Source organism: Meleagris gallopavo, chromosome 21 (genome assembly GCF_905368555.1).
Source record: "Meleagris gallopavo chromosome 21, MGAL_WU_HG_1.1, whole genome shotgun sequence".
In the NCBI taxonomy this organism is placed as follows: domain Eukaryota; kingdom Metazoa; phylum Chordata; class Aves; order Galliformes; family Phasianidae; genus Meleagris; species Meleagris gallopavo.
Window position 1 is genome coordinate 449,734 of NC_139424.1, and position 11,205 is coordinate 460,938.

An 11,205-nucleotide genomic window follows, 5' to 3' on the forward strand; every position below is an offset into this window, starting at 1 on the left:
AGGCTTACAAGGACAGATGATCCCATGCCCTACCCAGGGCCACGCACCACCTCCCTCATTCTCTAAGCACTGTGGTCCAAAAGCCCAGGTCAGACCAGTTTGTCTAATCTTCCCTACATCAATTCATTTTTTGAGCTCATAATTAAGAGCTGTACAAGGATGTTCAACTCTTGCGCTTCTTGAGGTCTGTAAAAAGTCAGCCCAAGCTTTGTTCTGCTGAAAGGAGTTTCGTGAACTCAAGAATGTGCCGAGGCTCAGCTCACCTGGATGGGGCTCTGAGCACTGCAGGTGTCCCTGCCCATTGCAGAGGGGTTGGACTCAGTGACCTCTAAGGGCCCTTCCAACTCAAAAGATTCAATGATTCTATGCTCTTGGGAACTATGGCTAACCAAACGTTGGTATTTTCTCTAGAATTGAGAAGATGCTAAGAGAACATTTGTATAAGTACCCCTGATTCTGTCCACTTTCCCCTTTTCCAATTTCTTCTGCTCTTTGACTTGTAGGAGATGTGTGTGAAGGTCTTGAACTTTCCTTAAGACTTCTGTCTTGGTGCAGAGCCTGGTGCTGGGGAACCAACTGGATTAGTGTGACTGCTGTGTGATGGCAGTCCGTGTACATAACAGTGAAATTTGGTAGGCAGCAGGGAGTCACCATGAACCTATGGGCACAAGGACTTGGCTGAAGGAAGTACGAAGGGAGAAGCAGAGTCTCCTGCAGGCACCTGCTCTGGGTAGGGACCAGAACACTGCAGCTGCTGCTGTTCTTTCTATGGGCTTTGCTCTTCAGTTCACTCCCTGATGAACCGATAAGTGCAACAACAGTTAGTTTCTTTCAAAAGACCTCCAACGACTCGCTTAGGAAACTGCAGATGTTAAATTCAGTTTAGAACTGCAACCAACTTCCTCCAGACAGGGTGAGTGGGAGATAATTACAGCAACTGCAGCACACAGAGGTATTTCTGGAGGCACTTGCTGCCAAAATTAGGATTATAGTCATAGAATAGCACGATTTGGGACTGCAAGGATAACTGAGCCCAGCTCCTGGCTCCACACAGCACTGCCCACAACTAAGCCATATGTCCCTTGCCCAGACACTTCTCCAACCCCAGCAGCCTTGGTGCTTTGGTTGCTCCTCTGGGAGCTTCTTCATCAGTGGCCTTTGCAGAGCCCCCCATAACACTGCAGAGCTGTTTCAAGTGTCTGCAGTTCCACAGAGGGTTCTACAAAGCACCATCTGCTCACCGAGTCTGAAGCCAAGACTCTATGGTTTGACCTCAGTGCTTTTGGGGTTTCTTTATTTTTCACTTCTACCCAAAGTATACTGAAGAATGTAAATAGGCATTCCAGTTGGTGAGAGGGGAAATGTCTTCCTTCTCCTTTGACGGGTCAATTGCCATAGGTATCGTTTTTTTCTGGATCCAGGCATCTTCTAGGGAAAGCAAGGAGAAAAACTGCAACTCCTAGCAAGACAGGAGGAAAAATCTGTTTGTCTCCAGTATCTCCAGCCTTCTCTCACCTGATCAGAGACACCGTGTTCTGAGGCACTACAGAACTCAGCAGCTACGGCTCAACATGGGAGGTTAAGACATTGAGTAGCTTGAGCATGGCTGGAGCCAATGATGTCCACAAGTCCTTGCCAATTCTGGGCACTCCGTGATCCAGACACTCCAGCAGTGTAACTGCACCTGATGTCTCCTCCTCCAGAATTAGGTCTCTTGTGACAGGAGAGGCAAAGAGTTTCCATTCGCAGGGAGGACTGCTCTCATGGTGATCACAGGGAAGGCAGGGACCCACATGAGGGGCTACGGAGCATCCTCAGGGTGCCAGGGACTGGAATTGTTCTTCCACCACACACACCACCCCCACTCCCAAATAAGCAACAATGAAGCGGGTGCTTTTTTAAGGAAAATGTATTTTTGTGAAAATAGACTTTATTATAATAAAATTTGATATTAAATAAAAACATACCTTATCACCAACATCTGTGGACACTGTGCTGGCATCATTCACATACCTCACATAACTGTCCTTCTCAAAACAAGTACCCATTGAAACATGCAAAGAAAGAAACACAGCAAAGGATAGAAACCATGTTGTACAAAACTCCGTGGCTTAGAAAGGGATGTGACTGAAGGAACACATCATCTCATATGAAAACAGCTGCAAACTCTCCATCCCCAGCTCTGCTCTCCAAATGCTCCAACAACTGAGGAGCAGCGCACTGAAACAGCCAAGTGAAATGGTGAGAGAGGCAGACAAAAAAATAAATAATACATAAATAAATAAATAGATAAATAAATAAATAAGGCGGAGTCCCCAGCCAGTGCGTGGTCAGGGTGAGCCAGCCAAGAGCAGCTTACAGCAGCCCACGCTATTGGCAGAAGCATCGATCCCCTCCTGGGTATCGCTCCTTCCTCCATGGGAATCCTCGTGCTGAAACATGACTGAGGCAGTGTGGGATGCTCCTAGGCACAGCTGCATATTTACAGGTTTACAGTACAAATAACTCACTTTTCAGCCCAGAGACAGCAAAGGGGATTCACAGGAAAAGTGCAAACTTTCTTTGCAGGAAGTGAAGGACTCGACACAACCTCCTTTGGACCAGAGAAATACCAGGGGGTGTAGTACAAGGGAGCTCTTCCTACGGGGCTGGGGCTTTGCTGGGAAAAGCCATTTAGCTAACTTACAGCCAGAATATATTTCTTAAATTAAAATATTTACAGGGAACCGGTGCATCGAGGGCTGCAAGGAGCAGGACACACTACTGTGGAGGTAGCTGCATCCTAGAGCCGAGGCCTCACACACCTCAGTGCCATGACACCATTCAGAGCTGCTGCCCACACTGGGTGGGCACCCATGGCTGAGCTCTCAGCAGAGCACGCAGCTCACCCACTGAGGAGTTTCCTCTATTCAATATACACTTTTCTCCTATGAAAATACTCTAATCAGCTTATTGCGAGGGCTTCTCCTGAATTTTCAGTGCCTGTGTGGGTTGCACAGGCAGTCTATACATGGCGATAAATCCCTTGCTAGTCTTTCTTACTGGACCCAAGTTTTCTGAAGAGCTTTTTTCCTTTGATGAAGAAGCCTCTCTTCTTTTTACTCTGACCAGGTAAGTCACTGCATTTGAGAACAGCCAGTGATGCCTGCTCTGGACGCTGCTCGCCCATGACAAGGCAGGAAGGAGGTGCAGGAGGAGTTGGTGAGAAGTCACTGTGATCAACAGATCCACCTGGATTTAACTGAGTGGGAAAAGAGAAAACAAAGGAAAAGAAGGATATTATGCCAACACAAATCTCAGCCAGAAAACCCTGCCTTCTCCCACCACTCTGTCCCTCACCCAGCAAGGCTCAGCCCCTCTGTGGTTGCAGATTCAGTTAGGAAGCTTCTGGTAGAACTAAAATGTTTTCTACTTCTCACCCAGACACTGCCTGACCTCAGGTACTCCAAAACTCCTTAACTTCAAGCTACAAACAGTATAGCAGAAAAGTCTCACTGAGGACTTGATGGAAGATGCTGCTTCACGGCTGAAGAAACTGAAGTTAAACACCTCCTGAGTGCAAGGATGGAAAGACTGCCTGTTGGGTGCCTGCAGTCAGGTCAGGATGGTGGGCTCCCTGCACAGCCTGGGCAGATCTGAAGCAGCTCAACAAACTGCAGAATTTCTCCTGTCAATCTAGGCATGAAAGACTGCATGCAAAGCGAGAGGCAGGCACCAGGCCAATTCATAAATGACACAATTATTTTCACAAAGGACAGCTCATTATCAACATCATTATCAAATATCAAATAGTTAAAGGGAAATGACTGCAGATCCCTGTCTTTGTGGCTGCGTTCCCAGCTGTGGTACACGATGCCCAAGCAGATTTCCATGCACAGAGGCACTCATACACACGCACAGATATTCTCAGAGGTCTCTATATGGCAGGAAAACAGCAGAATCAGTTTACAGATTCATCTGGTAAGAGATAAAGAATGCTAAAATCAGAGTTTCTTCTCTATGAGAAAAATGGAAACAAAACCACTCTGGCAAGATCCTGCTGAAAGCTGTTGGGGCTGATAACAACAGTCGTGTTAGTTGGCAGGGGATGGTTTTCAGTGCTCTCCTGGGTATTACTGATTAATCCAACTACACAAAAGCAAGTCAAACAAGATCTCCTCCCACTGCTCCCCTCAAAATAGGGGATCTCACCCCCAAGCCTCAGAATTGATTCTTTGTTACCAGACAGAACAATTATCCTCACAAGGTTGGTTTTACGGACTAAATGTTACTGCTTTCTTAACTTGATGGGGTGCCAGGAAGTTCGAGGAGTATACTCAGGAAGGAGTAAAATCAAGAAGTGAAAAACAGGCTGAATATGGGGTGTGCTCAGCCTGAGTGGGATCCTGCATTTCTACAGGGGTAGAGCAGCAAGTCTGAATTACAAAGCAGATCTTTTCTAAACCTGAATACCCAGCACTTCTACATTCCCGTTGCAGTCCCCCAAACCACCAGATAATCGTTCAAAACAGCACTGTATGTGCTGAACATGGCTCCAGCTTAACACAGAACTAACTGAGTAGGTAAAGGCTTTCCACCAGAGGGCTTTAGGCTGGTGTCAGAGCCCGGAGCAGCTTCTCAATCTACAAGCAAGAACAGGAACAAGCTGCAAGTGCGGAACTCTCTAATAGACTGGTTAGGAAAGGGAAGAGATCTTCTCACACAAACTTACATGGTTGCTCTCTCTCTATGTATCATTCATATCTATCACTGGACTCTTCTCTTCCTCATTCTCTGAAGAAAAGAACCGCCATGGGTGCATGATACAGGCAGAAATAAATACATGAAATCAATTAGAATTGAATACTTTCTGAAGATGCTTTACAATCAGTCTTTGAAAGAAACTGTATTAGCAATGCAAAAAGATTCATTCAGCAGCCATGGCATTAAAGCAGGCCAGTCCTAGCTGCTGAACATCAGTGTTTCAGTGCCCTAGCTTGTGATCATAACTTCTTGGATACTCCTCTTTGCACTGCATTTTTTACTGCTCAGTCTAGCCAAATTTATGTCAGTTTGAAAGTTAAATCGCTTTATCAGTTGCCAGCATTTTAAAATTTGCTCAGAAATAGTTCTAATAATTCACCTTCCCCAGTTCAACATTCAAATTGTCCTTATTCTCAAGCCTTTGTCATATCAGAACACAAAAAGCAAATGGGAAGAAGAGATCTGGTGAAAACTTTAAATCCAAGAAGTTATAAGCGATTTAAAAACCACTCCTGGTCATGCTGGAGAAGCTTCTGTTAAGAATTGAAGTAGCTTTAACACAGTCCAAAGCTCTGACAGGATACACGGTGAGATACATGCTCATTGATAAGTTAGCTTTTAAGATGAATGAAGCTGGCAAATTTGATGGGAGACTCATTATGCTGTGTTTAATATTCAAACAGTGCTTCCCTAAAGGCTGCCAGGAGCTTTTGCACACCCCCTGGCCATTCACCCCAACCCAGAGATGCTTCCATCTGTGTTCTGCTAACATGCCAACAACACACTTAAATGGCACATTCCTAAACTATGGAATGAATATGTGGAAGACCAGAAAGCCTCAGGTGTGGCTGTATTGCAGCTCAGGGGTGGCCCCTAGAATATTCTATAGGAAGACATGTTCCTTCTGCCTTACCTATCAGGTGCTCTGCTTATAGGTATGGATGCTGTGATTGCTATGACAATCAACAACTCTGTGGGTCAGGTTCTGCCTCTCCTCAGAAATCACTGAATGTACTTAAATGTAGTTAAGTAGCACAAGCTTGGTTAGGAGCAGGGTAACACAGTGCTTTTACAAAGAGACAAACAGACAAGCATGCCCTTCATATCTGGAAGCTGTTTAGATACATCTGGACTGCAAAGCAGAAGCAGAGACCAGGACTGCGTGGAGTCAGAGTGGTGAACTGCTGTGTCCAGGGGAACAGTAACCTGCTGCAGAACCCAGCACAAGTGGAAAGGGCAGAGCAGAGGGAGCAGCAGCAAACTGCAGGGCAGCAAGCAGAAGCAGCTGGTGCTCCCTGCCCAGCAGCAGAGCAGACGTGCCCTTGGGATCCTGTAAGTTCATGATACAGCCTGGGATATGGCAGGACAAACTGATGTCTTATTGGTGAGGAAGCTGAGACACAGAAGAGAAATGCAAACAGGTATAAGAGCACAGGGACTGAGTATGCCACGAACACCATTTGCTAAGCCACATACTTCACATTTGTGAGCAGCAGATCAGTTCTCTGAGCCCAAAGGTTAACTGAATTTCCCATTATTTTCCATGATTTTTTCACCAAGATTTCTGGGATCCAGACTGGGGCTGGAATGACAATTCTTTGACATCTGAACAGGCCTTGCCAGCTGTTACCCAAGAGGACGTCAGATGTGGAATAAGTTATACTACCAATTCAGCCTGTTACAACTGTACTGGCTCAGGTCTCCTTTGACACCTTCTGTTCTAATAGATGGATAATTTGGGAAGAGTACTGTTCTGAGGGAAACTAGAGAAGAAAATCTTGTTTCCACTCAGAATTTGGACCTGTGCAACCTCCTAGTTGCCAAACCCTGGTAGCAACAGCTCATTAAATACTGCAATTCCTCAGCACGTACCAGCACCTGTGGGCTGAGATCAAAGGGACTGAGTGTCCTACACAGACAAGCATGAGAGACCCAAAACTGCTTCTGGGTTTAGAAGATGTTCCAGTAAACTATCCATAAACCTTATTTCTGATGTATTCCTGACACCTCTCACAGGAAGGCACTGAGGCTGTGGGACAAACACTGCACCCACAAAGCCTGATGTGCTGGGGAGCAGATAGGGATGCAGAGGGTGCCTGTGGCAGATCAGGCAGGCATTTGGGACAGGGAGACGGAAAGTGAGCAAAGGAGGAACAGAGCATGAGAAATAAGACAAATGACACTGCAAGGAGCTAGAAAGCTAACGTGACACCAGTGAAGAGACTAACAGGAAGATTCAGGACAACTCACTGCCTTCAGGAGTAGCTCACAGCCAACCTAGGTTTGCTCTTCCACACTTCTATGGGTCTGTGTACCTCCCTGTCTCCCACTCTCTAGAATACCACAGCGCAGAGGATTTGGGAGTTACCAAAGAGGTGCCAGACTTTTGGCCTCACCCACTGAGGACTGACTGAATCTGGCACGTGACCCAAATCTCCTGCTGAAGCATTTGTCTGGAAAGCATCAGAAACATAAAGCAAGGAGGGATAGCCCAACCTTGGAACTCCTCGCACCTGTGAGTTGCTCTCAAAACCTCAGGCCATGAATTCATTCGTCAGATCTGATTGAGAAACTCCCCTGTGTGTTTTGAATTTGTCTGAGAATACCTTGGACAGGATTAAGATATATCTAACTTGGGAGAAGTGGAAAAACATTGGTGCTTAGTTCCTAATAATCCCAGAAATCCTCCACATGGATATGAACATATCTAGGAATATTGTGCCTGGGAAGCCACCTGAACCGTTTTGTGTGCAGTGGCATTTCACCATTGACCCTTGTGTGCATCTGAAGAACTTGCTGGTGGAACCTGCCATATTCTTTGCTCACCTGACCATACTGAGCATGAGGATTCAACGAATGTTGTTCTTTTGTACCTTTTTTTCATATTAAGGTTAAATCTTTAAGAGCTCCTGGTGCTCCTCTCTAAACTTCTGAGCTCCCATGGGATGAACTGAGCTGCATGCAATAACTGATACGACTCCATGAGGTGCTGCATGCTGTGCAGTGCCCAGTCTCCAGCCATGTCACAGTCTGAATGTCTGCACTACGTAGCCACACAATCTTACCTGGCTCTCAGCGCCCAGCAAAAAAGTGTCTTTATCTTTTGAGTGAAGCTCCTCAACCACGTCTCCATCTGAGGTTACAGCTTCCAAAAAGTTAGATGGGACAAGCCCTCTCTGCTGGTTCAGCTCGCCCTGCAAGATCAAGACTCAGTTCCCACATCAGGTTTCCTGGCTGAGGCAGAAATAAATAGAGGAGCAGGCCCATGCAGAGAAGGCCTGAGAGAAGCCAGGAACACACTCATGTTGGAAGCATCCTCAGGAAATTTCACAACTCACATTCTTGCTTAGTTGTGGAACAATTCAGAATGTAAAAACACAAAGGAGATTACAAGAAGAAAAGATGACAGTGAGCTATGACAAATATATTCCAGGAACACGGACACATCAAAGTTGTAAACTATGAAGCCTATTTGCACTTCACATGCTCAAAAAATTCCCACTAACGTTCTGGAAGTGACTGGAACACAGCTTTGCCAAAGGCTACCTAAAAGCTTTTCATTTACCCTGGTATTTTGCATATATTTATATATTTCTAAAGAATGAAGTGCTGCTGGTACAACATCCTTGTCTCTGCTCACTGACATCTAGAGCTACAAACCAAGCTTGACTGTCATTCTAAAAAACTGTCTCCAGTTCATCAGCAGGTAGTTGGGTGAGACAAAACCACCCCTGCAATGTTGCTTGGACAACACCACGAAGGAAGTCAAACAAAACATTCACAAGAATCTCTTCTGAATTTACACCAACGTGAATCTCACCCTTTATGTGTGAACACAGATTTTTCTGTTGAGGAAAAGATGAGCTAAAGAACGTGCATGACACACAGCTCACTGGCAGGCAGAGTCCCCAGCTATCCACAGTAAATTAAGCAGATATCAGAGTTAGTATGAAGTTAGTATGTGGTAGGACAGAGGTTAGTGTACATTTTTGTCCTTGTGTTACCATTTCAGCCTCCTGCCCTAGACAAGACCATGTGTCAGAGGCCTTGGTGACAAATCAGCTTGCAGCAGACACTGATGCAGCTGCTGACGTACATTGCAGGAAGATGTATTCTAGGCTTTGGGAAATCTGCAGTCAAGTTACACCAAGAAAGAAACTCATAACCATTTGGATATTAGTTTAGAGGACTATGGGCTGCAAGAGACAGTCTGCCTGCAATAAACAGGGATGTGTTCATTTGTTCCATTAGCAATATAATATACTTTGTCCTCTAATTTCTGCTCTCCTGCCGCTAGATGGATTCCAAGGATTTCAGATGTAGCCAAAGGACCATCCCAATCCCAGTACTTACATAGTAGAATCCATCGTCATCCATGGAGCCAAACACAGTGATAATGTCCCCTGCACTGAAAGTCAGTTCAGCCTGCAACGAGCAAAAGAGAACAAATGAGCAAAATGATCACAAGAGGAGCACTGCCAGAATTTCTCACCAGAAACACAAGGCCACCCTGGACTGTTTGTACAATCTCACCACAAGTGCCAATGGCCATTGCGTTAAGACTTACAGGACCAGAATTCAGCAGGACAACCAAATTGGGAAACTGGAATTCAGTGTTAACGAAGCATTTCATAAAATAAGACAAAAGCAAAGTGTGTTTCTGAAACCAATTTTGATAAAGTTTCAAAATGATTGAAAACCACTAGATTAGGTTCAAGACCTAACACCTATTCCAGAAAGTGGCACTGAGAAAAAGCTGAACAAACATCAGGAAAAAATATATATATATTTTTTAATATAAACACTAAATCCTCTTCCCTTGGATGATCTTTTTCAGTATGCAATGCTCAAGGATTAGTTACTACCAGAAATGCATATGAACAGGAAGATCTAACCTGAGAACAGAACATTTCTGCACAGGAGATGTGATCTGTTGTCTGCCACTCGAATACACAGTCCTTGGAGCACAAGACCAAGGTGAAAGGTACAAAGTATTCTTGTCTAATGGAAGAAATCTCCCCAGTGACAGTGAAACAGCTGCCCTAGGATAGAAGATCTGGAGTCTCCAAACAGGCTGTGTAAAAGGCAAATCCCACTAAAGACACCAGCTCTACACACATGAAAGGGTTGGCTGGAAGAGACCCACTTCCAGTATATTTATATTATGTAGTTCCCAGGACTCAATTTCTCTCCTGAGGCTGTAGGCTCCTACTGCTGGTTGTGAATGGCTTTGTGCTAGCAGAAAGAAGCTTCTGGAGAACTTCAGACACAAAAAATTGCACAGCTGATCCCAATAGGACTTATTGCAGGATCATAAACAGTAAATCTAGTAACCAAATTCCTGATGAATCAAGTGACCAGATCTTCTGGGAGTATGCACAGGGAGCAGCTCCAATACTGCAACGTGGACAGTGTCTTATTGACAAGGGCTCAAAAGTAATCTTCAGCCAGATGTGTGAATACCTATGTGGATGCTGTTTAATGCATGCTCTCATTGTACCTCTCCCAGGACAGCTCATCACCCCCATAACACTCTGTCCTCAGAAGATTCTCTTGTTCATAAGATACTTGGATTAGGCAACAAGTATTATCTGCACTGTGCCACCTCTTGGTCATCCGTTCTTTTTAGTATACATGGAAAGAACCTGAATTCAAGTCCCATTACATTTGCTTAGAGTGGACTAATGCTGCTACAAAGGAAGAAAGAACAGAGCATGCTATAATTTAGAAGGCCTTTTATTTTTTTTTTTTTCCAGACAGTGCTCTGCTCTGCAATCTTTCCACAGGAAATACTTATCCACAAAACTGCTGTTTGGATTATACCTGGAGACTGCTTGAAAAGCCAGAACTTAGAGGACCAATCCATTAAACTGGAGCTAAGACCTCTTTCTTGAACGAAGATCTGCACAGATCTTTGCCTGTTAACACAACAGATGTGCTCCAAAACTTGTTCACCTTAAATATCAGAAGTCAGTTCAAACCCTTAAAGAGATTTTCCTTTTACTGCAGAATGTCCAGGATCACTTGCTAAAAGCAGGGGCTGTTCAGTCCTGTCTGAGCACTTCCAGGATGCTACAAGGCCCTGACATGCTCACAGAGCTTCACAGAGATGCATACTGAAAATCATTAGGGATACATTGCTTCATATTTGCAAATCACTGAACACAGTTATCTCTGACAGAGTGTATCAGCAACATTTACATTTTAAGACGTAAGCCAACTTGTTTTAGCAGTTACACTGTCATGCTATAATCACTTTAGTTTTGACCGAAGTACTAAGTGTCTCAGAACAGGTGAAAAAAGAGTGGAAAAAGAAACCTGTCAGAGGACTGAGCAGTTGCTGGTTACCTCTGCATCTGCATTTGGAGAGCTCTCCTTAGGGTTATAGTCGAAGACAGCCACCATACTTCGAGGAGTCAGCAGTTCAGCTTCAAAGTCCTGATGCTTCTGTCCTGTAGGACA

The 11,205-nt window shown here is 44.8% G+C and overlaps 1 protein-coding gene across 8 annotated transcripts in view; it reads right to left on the reverse strand.

The window, feature by feature from the left end:
• Positions 1–1,873: 1,873 nt before the first annotated feature.
• TSPOAP1 (TSPO associated protein 1) overlaps positions 1,874–11,205 on the reverse strand; it is a 61,518-nt gene continuing 52,186 nt past the window's right edge. For 4 of the 8 annotated variants that reach the window (XM_085240984.1, XM_085240989.1, XM_085240985.1 and 1 more), the window contains 4 exons: positions 11,092–11,195; positions 9,097–9,168; positions 7,809–7,937; positions 1,874–3,241 (listed from right to left, as the gene is read on the reverse strand). In XM_085240984.1, the coding sequence (XP_085097110.1) occupies positions 3,029–3,241; positions 7,809–7,937; positions 9,097–9,168; positions 11,092–11,195 (518 nt within the window). In that variant the 3' untranslated portion in view covers positions 1,874–3,028. Of the gene's footprint in view, positions 3,242–4,711; positions 4,774–7,808; positions 7,938–9,096; positions 9,169–11,091; positions 11,196–11,205 lie in introns of all 8 variants that reach the window. The other 4 variants (XM_085240986.1, XM_031556430.2, XM_085240990.1 and 1 more) reach the window with 4 other exon arrangements.